This window comes from Prionailurus viverrinus, chromosome A2 (assembly GCF_022837055.1).
Source record: "Prionailurus viverrinus isolate Anna chromosome A2, UM_Priviv_1.0, whole genome shotgun sequence".
NCBI lineage: Eukaryota > Metazoa > Chordata > Mammalia > Carnivora > Felidae > Prionailurus > Prionailurus viverrinus.
Window position 1 is genome coordinate 49717621 of NC_062562.1, and position 14257 is coordinate 49731877.

The 14257-nt window shown below is 52.4% G+C and overlaps 1 protein-coding gene across 6 annotated transcripts in view; it reads right to left on the reverse strand.

Moving 5' to 3' along the window:
* Positions 1-205: 205 nt before the first annotated feature.
* Positions 206-14257, reverse strand: part of SSUH2 (ssu-2 homolog) — a 30574-nt gene continuing 16522 nt past the window's right edge. For 3 of the 6 annotated variants that reach the window (XM_047850606.1, XM_047850607.1, XM_047850605.1), the window contains exons 7-13: positions 13001-13063; positions 11220-11305; positions 9983-10075; positions 9335-9440; positions 7165-7272; positions 3588-3674; positions 206-2658 (exon numbers count right to left, since the gene is read on the reverse strand). In XM_047850606.1, the coding sequence (XP_047706562.1) occupies positions 2512-2658; positions 3588-3674; positions 7165-7272; positions 9335-9440; positions 9983-10075; positions 11220-11305; positions 13001-13063 (690 nt within the window). In that variant the 3' untranslated portion in view covers positions 206-2511. The remainder of the gene's footprint in view (positions 2659-3587; positions 3675-7164; positions 7273-9334; positions 9441-9982; positions 10076-11219; positions 11306-13000; positions 13064-14257) is intronic. The other 3 variants (XM_047850609.1, XM_047850608.1, XM_047850610.1) reach the window with 2 other exon arrangements.

A 14257-nucleotide genomic window follows, 5' to 3' on the forward strand; every position in this document is an offset into this window, starting at 1 on the left:
GGTACTCAACTGGAACAGTGTCTCTCTGGACCCACTTTATTCCAGCTAGATTTTCTCTTTGGGTTCACACACCAACAGTATGTACTGGTCACTGGACACTTTTTTTTTATCCTAAAAGGACACTCATGTATAGTCCACTTACCTGTTTTTAAAAACAGAAAACAAAAAAGCAATTGAATGCACAAACTGAACTATTGGAGAGGAATGAGAAGAAAGTAATATTTTAATGCACGTTATGTGAATTTGTGGACGCTCAGGCAGGACTGCACGAGGAGCAGTAATGGGGTTGTCAGGGAATTACTCCTTTGGACTTCAGGGTAATAAGAGATCCAGAAGCAACTTCAAACAAGACATGCAGGAAAATCAAAGAACAGAGCCGAACGCTAAATAAGAATTACCACTGCATCAATCTCAGCCACTGCTGAGATTTTGTGTAACCAGGTTCTCTGTGAATGTCAGTGGGGTATCTGCAAGTTGTGTAAGATGTGACACAGGCTTCGTCATACGGATTGCTAGACACCCTGCCTTCCTGGACTCCGTCTATCAAATGCCAACCGTGTCCCTTCCAATCACTGCAACAAACAAAGCCCGTGCCCTCTGTTGGTACAAACGCCCCCAGAAGCATCCCCTCTGAGGCCCACAGAGGTAAGCTGGAGGAACTGCAGGGTTAGAGGTGTTGGCCTCCCAGACTTGAGTGTGACAGAGCTACAGGAGGAAGAGGAGGAAGGGAGGCTTGTAGTACTCTCCCGTAGTAGTCCATCCACAGGGGCAGAATGCACCACCACCCAGGGGTGCACCTCATCCTGGCCTCAGCCTCCCCTATAGGCGGAGCCTGTGGCGTTGGCGGGGGGCAGCTGGATCCAGGGGCCAAGTCTGAGCCGGGAATGTTTGCCAGCTCAGGTGACTCAGGGTCTCCCAGCTCATGGCTCTTTGCTTCTGCATTTCCCCTTGTCTGACAGGTGGTCCCAAGCGAGCAGGACACCCCTCCCAGGGCTGCGGCTCCCTGTTATCAAGACCCCCACCGGTACGTAGTTCGGCCAGGCTTGGTGGGGAAGGGGTAACAGTAGTAACTGAACAGGACAGAGCGAGTCCCGGGGGGTGGGGTGTAACAGGTGAAGGTGAAGTGCTCATCTGCATACCATCTGTCAACAGTGCCCTGGGGGGTGGTCTCAGGCATCCCAAGCTTCTTCTAACCAGGCCTGTTATGTCCACATCCTCGCACACCGAGGTGGACAAGGGCTGCAGGCCAGCAGGGGCCTGGGGATCAAGAGGGCGCAGACTGACCCTCTCGGTATGTAGCGATTCCCTTCTGAGTAGGGTGTGGATGGAACAGTATGACAGGGGCCTCTGGTTACCCCCAACCAGCTGCACAGCGGCCCGCCTGGCCCCCAAAACAGCCTGGGCGTTCAGTCTTCAGAGCATCTTCCGTACCCACCCAGCCTTGCTGCACGTGACTGGGTTCACAGGACACCCTACCACGTGAGCAGGTTCTAAGGTAGGCAGGTGATGTAAGAACCCACATATACCCCAAATCGCCCTCCAAAGCCGACCCTCGCATATGCACCGTGTCACCATCCAATACAGCAGCTTTGTCCCCTGGCCTGGAAACAGATCTCTAGTTTTTCAGTTGGGGTGTGTGTGCGGGGTGCCTACCCCTGGAGCTGCCACGTGGAGAGGAAGCCCAGGCTGCACGGAGAGGTCGCATGTAGGTGTCCAGCTCATGGCCCCTCGTGGACGTCCCAGCCAACGGCCACCATCAGCAGCCAGACCCCTCGGTGAACCAGCTTTCAGATGATTTCAGTCCCCTGCTTTTGAGGCACCAGAGTGTTCAAATCTTCCCCGTGAGGCTTCAGACATCACGGAGCAGAGATAAACCATCTCCGCTGTGACGGTAGCTGAATTCCTAGCCCACAGAATGGGGTGTAAATGTTCTTCTCTTCTCTTTTTTTTTTTAAGTAGGCTTCACGCCCAGCGCAGAGCTTGAACTCACGACCTTGATGTCGAGACGTGAGCTGAGATCAAGAATTGGATGCTTCCACAACTGAGCCGCCCAGGCACCCCTAAATTTTGTTCTTGATGCTTCGAGAGCACTCTTTGGTATGCATTAAGAGGCAGCCAATCTGTAGGAGACCTTTAAACATCTCAGTAACGCTCAGCTGGGCCAAAGGCACTGACAGTGGCACAACAGAACTGAGGCAAGCAAGTCAAGGAAGAAGCAAAATCAAACTGCACGCTCGATCGGGGTGCTGGCTTCGAGACCAGAGGCACGGCCCCAGCCATTTCAATGATGTGTTGTGAAGAAATGTGTGTAGGTTAAACGCGTGCTGGATTCCACCAGGCGAGCTCTGGGGAAGACTTGTGGCTTGACAGATGATAAGCCGAATTGTCTGAAAGGACACACCAGGGTTTATACAAGATGGTTCAATGGAGCCAGCGATGAGTGAGCTCGGGGACCTCGGCTGTGCTCCGTGGCAAACGAGACTGGCAGGCCGTGGAGACAGCTGTGCCCTGTCAGATGATGGTGCAGCCAAAGCAGTACCGGTCCGGGTAGTCCACCACATGTACCCTGTGGTCAGTGCCATAGATGTAGTAGACATATGTCTGTCCCCGGTACCAGTAATGGACTTCCGTGACGGGGATCAGCTCAATGGTCTGGCGCTGGGGAAACAACGGGCCGAGAAAAACTTCAGTGTTCGAGTCACTTGCCTGCTCAAGGATCTTCAGTAGCTCCCTACTACTCTGTGGGATGAAGTTTATGCTCTGGAGTTGGCGTTTTGGCTCCCATATGCCTTTCTAGATGTACCTCATACTACACTCCTTCAAACACACTGAGCTCTGGTCCAAACCGACTTCTCAGCTTTAGCCACTATCTGATTCTATGTTTCAGAAAGTGGGGGGGGGGGGGGGGGGGAGGAGGGAGTCATCCCCAGGGACGTCCCAGGGTGTATGGAAAGCCACCAGCCAAACAGGACATCCTCCAGAAGCATTAATTTTTAGATGGGGAGGAAGGGCAGAGAAAGGTGGAAGAGAAAGTCATTTTAAACATTTTTGTATTAAAACAACCATGGAGGGGTGCCTGGGTGGCTCAGTCGGTTCCGCGGTCAACTCTTGATGTCCGTTCAAGTCATGACCTCCCAGTTTGTGAGTTTGAGCCCCATGTCGGGCTCTGTGCTGGCATCGCAGAGCCTGCTTAGGATTCTCTCTCCATCTTTCTCTGCCCCTCCCCCATGCTCTGTAAATAAATAAGTTTAATTTAAAAAAACAACCATGGAGATGTTAGGGAGTCCACGACACAATCTGAACTAAAATATAAGGTTAAATGTTGACACCAAAGAAATTCCAAAGTCTGCTAATCTGCTTCAGGCTATTTTCACAGGACCCTCCCTCTCCCACCATGGTTTTGCTCTGACCTCCCTTTGAAAGCGGTCCTTCTCAAACACCCCCCCTCCTTTTACAAACCGGGAAACTGAGGCCCATGGGCTCACGGAATTTCAGGTTGGGAACATCATCCAGGTCAAGGTCCGTGTGGGTAGTGCTCTACACTCCTCCCAGCATGTGGCCTGTACCTGAGAGCCTGGGGCACTCACTTCCCCCAGCAGAGCGGTCCTGAAGTGTCCCATTCTCTGGCCCCTCTGCTGAGCAGTTACTCTACAACCTTCCAGAATTGCAGGGCCCTGCATAGAACGTGGGAGACCACCTTAGGAGAGAACACGGGCGTCCAGCTGAAACATCCACCCCCATTAGCACTAGGTGCTGCTGTGTTGGGACAGCTCCATACAGGGGACACAGCAAAGTCACTCCTCATCACTCAAGCTAAGCTTCCTTGGGGATGTACTGCGGGCCAGGCTCTGTGTCAAAACCCCAACGTTCTCCAGCACAAGCTGCTTCTTTGTCCCAGACTCACATCTTGGGGGATTCCAAACCCAGAGGGAAGTGGTGTGGATGGCCCAGGGTTAGACCTTCCTCCTTCAGGATGTTCCATTCCTTGGGAACAGCTCCAGCTCTCTCACTGTAGGTGAAGGTCCAGAGGCCTTCAGGGAAGGAGAAACAGGCCAGGGAGGGGGGCTGTGAAAAAAAGGACCCCTGTTCCACTGGAGGGGCGGCTGAAGGGCAGTGTGATATTGCGGCAGGAAGAGGGGACTCTGAGTCAAGGAGCGTATCTTCCATGAAGTTTTCTGTGCCATCTTAACTTCCTTTCTCTAGGAAATGGGGGTGAGAGCTCCTATGCCACAGGGTTGTTGAGATAACCGAATGAGATCCAGAGACTTCCCAGAAGCCAGAAAGTTGTCTCTGAGTGGTAGTTTTGGAAATAAAAGGTAGAAGACCCCTCTTTGATGTTTTGGTATGGAGGACACAAAATGAGAACCAACAGGCAAGAGGAGGTGGGAACCCATATCACTGCTCCAAACGCCTGGGCAGTATGGTCAGGGCCGCTCTCATTTCCAGGCTTTTCTACCAGAACCAAATGGAGAGCAACAGCAATACCACCCTCTCCTGCCTCCCTTGGCTTCTGATGCAAAAGGTCTTCAGGTTTGAGGCTACTGATTGGTTAGGACATCAGCTGCCATCAGGTGGCTACCTTGTAATCAGCCACAGATCTGTTGACACGCCTTGGTCATGCCTCCAGGATGAGCAGATTCCAAGTCTGAGAGCAAGAGCGGGGCACGGGGCACGGTGTCATGAGGGGTGTGTCCTCGGGCTGACTCCACTCACTAACTTCTCAAACCTGAACAAACTATCCTCGGACACCTTTGTCTCCAGATGCAGGACCAAAGGACAATTTGAGGAAGGGATTCACAAGAGCCCTTTTCTCTCAGTGCTAATCCCTTTTAACACGACACACCCGTCTGCTGCTGGCTTACATTTCCCTGCTCCGGGACTGGTTCACAGAGGGCTTGTGTTGCCCAAGACAAGACTACGCTCTAGGGGAAGGCCGCAGGAGACCCAGGCCTGCCACCAACATCCTGTGTGATCTCGGGCAGGTCACTTCCCCTCTTCAGGCCTCAGTTTCCCCAGCTGTCAAAATTAAGGGTCCAGAAAGGATTCAAATTATCAGTCTCAGAAATAAAAGAATCTCAGGATAATCACGAGTGTCACAAGCTGACAGGCCCATTCCTAGAGTCAATTCCCCCACCTCAATCCTGGGGGCTCTCCATGTGACCCACACCGTGAATATGAGCTCTGCAAGAGCAAAGTCCCACAGAGACGATGTTCTGGGTCTTCCATGAACCAGGTTCTTGTCCCACCCATGCTCCTGCAAATCTGCCTCTTCTCTGCTGCTCACAGCCCATTGTCCTTCCTCAGAGCCCTGTCCTTGAGTTACGGAGCCCATGTCTCACAGAGAATGCACAAAGTGCCTGCGAAGCTGTGCCCGATGTTTGGACGGTGCTAAACAGCAAGAGGCCAGTTCCCTCGTCTCCAGGCACAGAGCTGCTGAGGTGTAACGAGCACACAGAGGTCCCCTGGGACAGGGTGGTGGCTGGGCCCTTGCCACACCTCACCCTTGTGTGACCCCTGCCCCTCCCATGCTGGCTCCCCTAGTCCTTTACAGGTTCCTCCTGGGAGCCCTTCCTAGACAAATGTCCTGCACACAAGCTGTCATCTCGAAGCTGCTTCTGCAGAGCCCAACGTAAGGCAGGGTCCAACCCAGCTCATTTGAAAGATGAGGACACCAAGGCCTTCAGGAGGGGAGAGCGTGGCTCAGAGCCACGTGTATGTGCCAGAGCTGACAAGCAGGTCCCATCCCTGCAGTGTCTGGCCCCAGATCCCCCTTCGCTGATAGCCCCGTAAACCTGCACTGGCTTTCAAAGAGCTGCTGGTGTGCCTTGAATGCAGTGAGTAATAACATTTGACTTGGAGCTAGGAAGTGGGTTCTACTCCTGGGTTCTTGCACTAAGAAGCTGTGTGATTTTAGGTAAATTGCTTCCACTCTCTGAGCTTCCTTTGATTTAGTGGAAAACTCGTGGGTTCAGGCTAGACTAAGGGGTAGCTGACATCACCCCACAGGCCAAAGCCAGCCCGTCAGCCCATATGGTATTCCTAGCATTTTTAAAGTTTTGTTCTCAATCTTGAAAAATTGGAAGGTTTCCTATAAAAGTCTGGCTTTCAGAGGGTCCAAAATCTCTGCCCCTGTGCCTGCACAAAGATGAGTCATGGCTGGCTCCTTTGGAGAAGACGGCTCTCTCACTCATGTTACCACCTGGCTGTGGCAGGTCTCTGAGTTTGCGGTGCGCCCAATCCAGCTCCGAGATGGGATTCATTACTTTTTAATTAAATGCATCCTTCTCTCCCCTGCAAACAGGGGGGATGTGCAGAAAGGGAAGGGGAGATACTCATTGCAGAGGGACCAGAAGGAAAAGGGACATTTTGAGCGGCAGTTTCCAAGCACTTAAAGCAAACCCTCTGAAGGAGTGTTAACGTCTCTTTTTCACTGGTGAGAAACCAGACTTCGGGGAGGAGGAAGTAGCTGGCCCAGGAGAATGTCAGGACACAGGAGAACCTGGATCTAAGCCTATTAGACTCAGGGAGCTCGACCCTGGCCATTCTGGGGCCAAACCCCCATCTCCTCCAGGGACCCCCATCAAGCAGCTGGCTGCAGGGACCATTCAAAGCTGCAAGAGGCAACATCGCCACCTAGTGGCCATCTCAACACAGCACGAAAGCAACCTAACCCTGGGGGCCTCAGCCGCTCCCCAAGGGAGGCAGGAGAAGACAGGCCTTGGATTTAGAAAGTGCCCTGAAGGGCAGAACTCTAGGTGCCAGACTTGCGTAAGCCCTGAATCCTGAACTTCCTCCACCCGCCCCTCTCTGAAGATTCTAACCCACGGGGTTAAAATCAAGATCTCACTGCCACACTCCTGCTTGAGACCCTACAATAGCTTCCAGTTGCTCTCAGGATAAGAATCCTAATCTTGCACAATTTCCAGTGGTCCCACCTTCTGTGGAGGCCCCACAGTGCTCTGCTGTCTGCCCTCCAGCCACACGAGTCTCAGGTCAGTCTCCAGTACTGACCCCCTTCCTAAACTGGGGCTCCTGTCCTCCATCCTTCCCCTAACTGACGCCTTCCCGCCCTTGTCTGGAAGGGCCCCCCCCCCCCCAGCAGGAGCTCCAGCCTGGCCCCAGAAGCCTGGCCTCCCCACAGCCCCCGACCCCTACCCCACTCACCTGCTGCAGGACTCGGGCCCGGGGGGACAGGGCAGCGCTGTGCTCCGCAATGCCCCTCTGGGAGGCCAGAGAGATCTCCCGCAGCGGGAAATCCACAATGGGGTACACCTGCGGGAGAGACACAGCCGACCTGCTGCCCTGACCCAGGGTGTCAGCACCTGGAGCCTTACAGCTCTGATTCACACGGGGCAGAAAGCAAGCCCAGACAGGGAAGGGCCCCCGAGGCCAAGAAGTGAGTGGGTGGGAATTGTTGAACCTCCAGGTGCCCCTGACTTCCTGGGGAATTCCAACCAAGAAAGCGGGGCTGTGGGACAGAGAGCAATCCTTCTCCTGCAGCCCACTCTCATCCAGCACACCTTTGCTGCTGACTCGGGCTTGGGGTGGGACTTCCTGAAGGGTCATGCCTGAACTGAGCCCGTAGGAAGTCAGATTGGGGCAAAGAAAGGCGGATGAGGAATACTATGCCACCATAAAAAAGAAGGAAACCTTGCCGTGGGAGAAAACATGGATGGACGTCGCGGGCATTATGCTAAATGAGATCAATCATTCAGAGAAAGACAAATACCATATGATCTCATTTATACGTGGAATCTAAAAAACAAACTCCTAGATAGAGAACAGACTGGTGGTTGCCGGGGCGGGGGAAGGTGAGATGGGAGAAGGTGGTAAAAAGGTACAAACTTAGGTATAAAATAAGTAAGTCCTGAGGATGTAACATGGTGACAATAGTTAATAATACTGTGTTGTATATTTGAAAGCCGCTAAGGCACTAGATCTTAAAAGTGCTAATCGTGAGAAAATAAAAACTGTAACTGTGGTGAGAGATGTTAACTAGACATTGTGATGATCACTTCACCATACATACAAATACTGAATCACTTGTTATACAGCTGAAACGAATATGATGTATGTCACTTGTGCCTCAACTTTTAAAAATCTACACTACAGGGGCGCCTGGGTGGCTCAGTCGGTTGGGCATCCGACTTCAGCTCAGGTCATGGACTCGCAGTTCGTGGGTTCGAGCCCCGCATCGGGCTCCGTGCTGATGGCTCGGAGCCTGGACCCTGCTTCGGATTCTGTGTCTCCCCCTCTCTCTGCCCCTTCCCTGCTCACGCTCTGTGTCTCTCTGTCTCTCAATAATAAATAAATGTTAAAAAAATAAATAAATAATAATCCATACTATAAAGTGAAAGAAGCCAATCTGAAAAGGCTACTTACTATGAATGAAAGAGAGAGAGAGAGAGAGAGAGAGAGAGAGAGAGAAGAGAAAAAGGCTGAACACCTGGTCTCTCTCAGAGAAAACAGGATGACCCTGCTCAGATATCCCATAAAGGCCAAGTTCCCTGCCAAGACCTACAGCAGAGGTTGGCAAATCTGTTTTGCAAACGGCCACACAGTAAATATTTTAGGCTTTGTAGGCCATAGGGCCTCTGTCTCAGCTACTCAATTCTGCCCTTGCAGCACGAAAGCAGCCACAGACAATAAGTAAACAGACAGGCATGGCTGTGTTTCAATAAAACTTTATTTATAAAAGCAAGGCCAGGGCCAGATTTTGCCAACCCCTCTCCTACCGGACTCTCCCTGATCTGGTTGCTGACACCTCTCATGTCTTAGCTGCTTGCTCTGCCCGACTCAAGTCCCTCCTGTCCCACTGCCCTCTGCTGCTCCCTCTGCTGGACCCCTTGGCTCGAGTCCACATGGTCCACTCCCCCACCGCACCGTTCTGGTCTTTGCCCAGGGTCACTTCCCAGCCACCAGCTGAAACCACACCCCTCCATGTCTCTTTTCCCTGCCTGCATATTTTCAATGGCCCTTACAACCATCTGACATTGGGGTGGAATACTATTACCTTCTCCCTCACCGGACTATGAGAGATCTACAAGGGTGAGCATTTTGTTCCACGGTATCCCCAGGGCCTAGAATAGTGCCTAGTATGGGCAGAGGTTCTCAAGGCTTGTGTGAGGGTGTGGGGGGAGGAGGAGGAAACGCAGGGTCGAGCATGTGAAATTCAGGAGAGAACTGGCCCCACAGGCCCCAGCAGTCACTCTCCTGCTTGGCAGCAAGCACCATCGTCACCCAGCCTGTCTTTGTCTTTCCGAGTGAACGCAGCACACACAGGAAGGGAGGGCAAACCCAACTGCCATGCGACAGTCTTCAAATCCCTCCTTACCGCAGTGTTTTCGTCCTTAAAGAGGCTTTCTCCTTTGGCTTTGGCAAGGAGCTCCCTGGGACAATTCAGCCGGTGCTCAGATACAAACTCAAACAGGCTGTTTTTCCTGGAAGTGCAGAGGATAGGTTTGGAATCGGACAGGCGTGGGCTGGAGGGCTTGCATGACTACCGGTGGGGCCTTGGGAAAGTTCTTTGGCCTCTTTGGGTCTCAGCATCCTCATCTGTACAGTGGGAAACTGAAGTACTGACAGTTCTGTTCTATTACCTCATTCTGTCCTTGCCTGTGAAGCCCTTAGCATGGCGCCCAACAAGGGAAACCCATAGTGCATGGGGAGCCTTCCCTGACATGGGAACTTAAGACACAGGGACTCTAGTCCCAGAAGGGAAGGCCCAGGCACTGAGTGGCTGCTGCACTAGAAACTGGCAATGTCAGAATTTGAACTCGGGTCTGTCCATTGTGGAGCATGCCAGCATCCAGCCACCCACCCTGCCTCTCCCCAGGCACCTCCCCCCTCCCAAGTGGCCTAAAGCCCTTTTCTCCCAGCACAGAACCCTGCGTTGTGAAAGCCCCAACCAAGTGGAGTTTCTCTGCAGAAACCAGTCCAGGCCATGTCCCCTGGCCTCCCCCATGGCGCCACAGCCACATACCACATGATGACCAGCTGGATGAAGTGCAACAGTCTCTTCTCCCCCTTGCAGGTGGCACAGGTCTTGCTTCCCCTTCCTGAGCACGTGCTGCACCTGAGAGGGGCACATGGTCGGCACCACTCACGTAAGTCACGGGGTCCTGGCGGCTTCCAGCACGCCCACCCCCAAATCCTTCCTCATAGAGGTGGACTAAGGTGAACACCACTGGCTTCCACCCCCCACCATCTAGACCTCCTGCTTCTGGTGGCAGTGCCCCAGTTTCCCTTTGGAGCCCACCCTTTCCCCACCCAGCCCACATGGATTGTGGGCTTTCCCCCACCCCTTCTATGACTAGCTTCGGACCTGGGCGTGGCCAGTCAGCTCAGTCCATCTCTATGGCCACAGTGGCTGACACAGATATGAGCACATGACCCAGTTGAGTGCAATGAGATCTGCCCTGTAACTGTTTCTGAAACTATCAGGAGAGGGATATCCTTATCTACTATCAGGAGAGAGATATCCCCATCTACTGAGGCTACTACGCTTGAAGCTGTTGGCTGTCCCCTCTTTTACCACAAGAGACAGCTTGCCTGAGAATGAAGTCAACACAAAGACACGCCAGGTGAGGGACTGAGAGTCCTGGTGACATTGCTTAAGCACCTGGATCCAGCTGTACCTGAAGCCATCCCAGAAATATAATCCTGGACTTTTCTTTCACAAGGGCAGGGTTTTTTTGTTAAGCTCATTTGAATTAGGATTCTTTCACATGTAAATAAAAGAAACCTGAGCAAACAGAGATGGAACTGTGTTGATTGTTCAGTCAATCAAGCAACCTCCCTTGACTCCTGCACTCAGGCTCTGCAGTGAGTATAAGTAAGAATTTGCCTAGGCCCCGATCCTCAGAGAGTTAAGGATATCTGGTTCGAGTGGTTTCCTGTATTCATTTCCCCACCATGTGGGCAGGAAGAAGTCTCCCCTCCTAAAACCCTCCCTCCCTTCCTCTCTGCAGCACTTCATTCTTTACATCTCTACCCACAGACTGCTGGACGAGTTCTAGTCTCTTCTTGAAGTATCAAGCCTGGAGGAAGGTTCACCCACTCCACAAATATTTACTGAGCACCTACTACACACACAGCTCTGGGGCACAGGAGCGACAAGACAGGGTACCCGACTGCCCTCCAGAAGGGCAGACAATGAAAAGCAAGAGAGCTGGTAAGGGAGCGCTCTTCACCTCGGTGCCGGGGAGACCCGCTCATACCTCCGCCTGCCAGACCCCGAGCACATCTGACATCTCCGGGACTGCTTGGCTTTGCGCTTGGCTCCACTGCAGGAGGGACACCTCACCTGCGGACACACCACGGCCTCAGCCCCTGCTGGCCTCCCAGGGAAGGGGGCAAAGGGCATCCTGAGACCTGGTTCAAATCCCAACCCGGTGATCTTGAACAAGCCACTTGTCTCCCTGGGCCTCAGCCCCTTCATCTGTAAGATGGAAGGGGAACACTGTACCTTTGGGCCCCACCAGCTGTTGCCTTCAAAGATGCTACAGCCTTACATCTGTGTGCCTCCTGAGACATCATCCTCTCCTGCTCCTCTCTGATCCCCATGACTCCTGAGACTATGCCCTGACCGAACAGCCATGGCCAGAGGGACTTGGGAAGAGGGGTGGGCTGGCTGAGGAGCCTGGAGTTGGGAATGGGGAGCTCAGTCTTGGAGAGGCCCCCAGGCTTCGTTCCCACAGCTGGCTCACAAAGGCCTCTGGAGACATTCCAGGGAAGAGGGAAGGGAAGAAGGGGAGCAGGGGTGGAGGGAGGAACACAAAAGATCACAGGGAGGGGCTCCACGAAGGCTGCAAGGGGGTGCATGGCAGGAGCAAGGGCACAGGAGACAGAGACGGGTGGGAAGGCATAGGCGGGCCCCACAGGTGGCCTGTTAGTAGGCAGAGGAAGGCACACAGCAGGTGGAAGGTGGGCATCCAGAGGGTGGAAGGCAGGTGGGCACAGGGAAGGATGGAGGAAGGCATGGCTTAACGTGGCGAGTGGTCAATATGTGTCCAAAAGATCAGGAGCAAATGGGGAGAGCTGAGGACACATAAGGGGCATGATCTGACTCCCAGTGTGGTGAGCAGCCCCGAAGGCTGATGGCACCAGAGCCTGGCAGTGTGCTTACGGACCTGTACTAGGTTGACCAGTATCTCCCCCACCACCACCCCCCAAAATTTATAGCTACCAGGACCTCCGAATGTGCCTTTATTTGGAAATAGTCTTTGAAGATAGAATTAGTCCAGATGAGGTCATGCTGGACGAGGGTGGGGCCTAAATCTAGCGCCTGGTGTCCTCACATTCTGAGGGAGCCCCAGGACATACGTGGAGAATGGAGTGGTGCACCTACTGGCCAGGGTGCACTGGACTGAGGGGCAGCTGCCAGAAGCTGGAAATGTGGCTCAGGGCCTCCAGAAAGAACCAACTCCATGGATACCTTGACTTTGGATTTCCAGCCTCCAGAAATGTGAGAGAATAAAAATCGGTTGTCTTAGCCCCCCCACCCCCAATTTGTGGTAATGTATCATGCTCTCTAGGACACGAACACAAGGCCCCCATCTATATTTTGCCTCTAGAAGCTCCCATGAACGTCACTTTTTCAGACTCATCTCCCCATCCTGCAAGTGCTGGTCACTTGTCGGTCTTACCCAAAGACAGAGGGTTCCCAGTGGGAAGGCCCACCTCTTACGGGGTCCTCTTACAGGGCCCAGCACAGAGCGTGTACTCAGTCTCAACAAATGTTTGTAAATGAATGAGAAAAAAGGAAAAGAATTGAAATCATAAACCATAAACCACTGCAGTGAACAAAGGCCAGTAGCAGACGCCCAATCCAACTTACCCATTTTGCAGGTGAGCAAATGGAGGCCCAGAAAGGGAGGACAACTTGCCTCAGGTCACACTGTTAGTGGGGGAGCCCCATACCCGGGGCAGAGCCCTCTGTCCCCGCGTGGTGCCTCCTCCCACATCATGACTTACTCACCAGAGGCCACACAGGACTCACCATGCCGGCCCCGTGGCAGCCGCTGCATTTGTAACGCCCGCGCCCATGGCATTTGTGGCATTCCTGAAAGTGAAAACCTCTCCTGGGCTCCAGTTTCCCAAGCCCCAGCACCTCCTGATTTCACCTGCCCCACACCCACTCCACAATGTCACCAGCCCAAACAGAGGTGCAGCCGGTAAGGCCCAGGGCGAAAAGGTAGCCATTCTCACTTGATGAGGATTGAATCCTCATCAAAGGGCCTTGAATGCCAAGCCAAGGAGGTCATGTTACCATTTCCTCAGAGCCCCAGCCCAGTCTGTTCTCTGAACTCCGTGCTCCCAGGCTACGCCACAAAGGCCGACATCCTTGGCCCACTGCATAGCTGAGAGGTCTTTTGGAACAGAAGCCATAAAAATTGCACAGCATTTCTGTGCAAGGCAAAGAGCTGGCTATTGGAATTTAATCACCAAATCAAAATAGCTTTTCCACTCCTGAGAAAAGAATGGAACCTCCTCCTGACCTCTCAAAGTCCTGGTCATCACATGACACTATGAAAACTCATAGGTTACGTGCTTGAATCAAGTTCTAAAGTGAAAATAAGGCAGGTAAAGAGATGAGAACAGAATAGGAAATATCACGTGTGTGGTTTTGTAATATGTTACAAAATATGTTACAATGTTGGCCTCATTGCAGGTCTCAATTACATTTTCATAGGACAGGAGGGAAGTCCACTTCTGTCCCTTTAATGACTCTGCTGAAAATCCAAACAGTTTGAACTTTATTTTGTATCAGTTTCATTCAGCACTTCAGCCGTTTACTGTTTACTGGTCGGGCAAAAATAAAAACACACTGAGGGTCTAGGAATGTGAATGTTCACTGTTTAAAGCTGGTGACAGGTTAGTAAATGAAATCATCCTTTCGCTATGTGACTATTCTCTAATCTGCATGAATTAAAAAAATGTTTTAATGTTTACTTATTTTTGAGAGAGAGAGAGAGAGAGTGAGCAGGGGAGGGGCAGAGAGAGAGAGGGACAGAGAATCCAAAGCAGGCTCTCTGATGACAGCAGCGAACCATGAGCTGATGACCCGAGCCGAAGTCGGCTGCACAACCCACAGAGCCACCCAGGCAGGTGCCCCTAATTTGCATGGAATTTTGGATGGGTCTATATTCCTTGCACTGGGTTTCCTTAGAATTAGCCCGATTAATAGCCAAGGAATGAACCACCATTCTGCATTCTGGATTTTCTTTTCTTAAAAAATAAAGTTTAGGGGCACCTG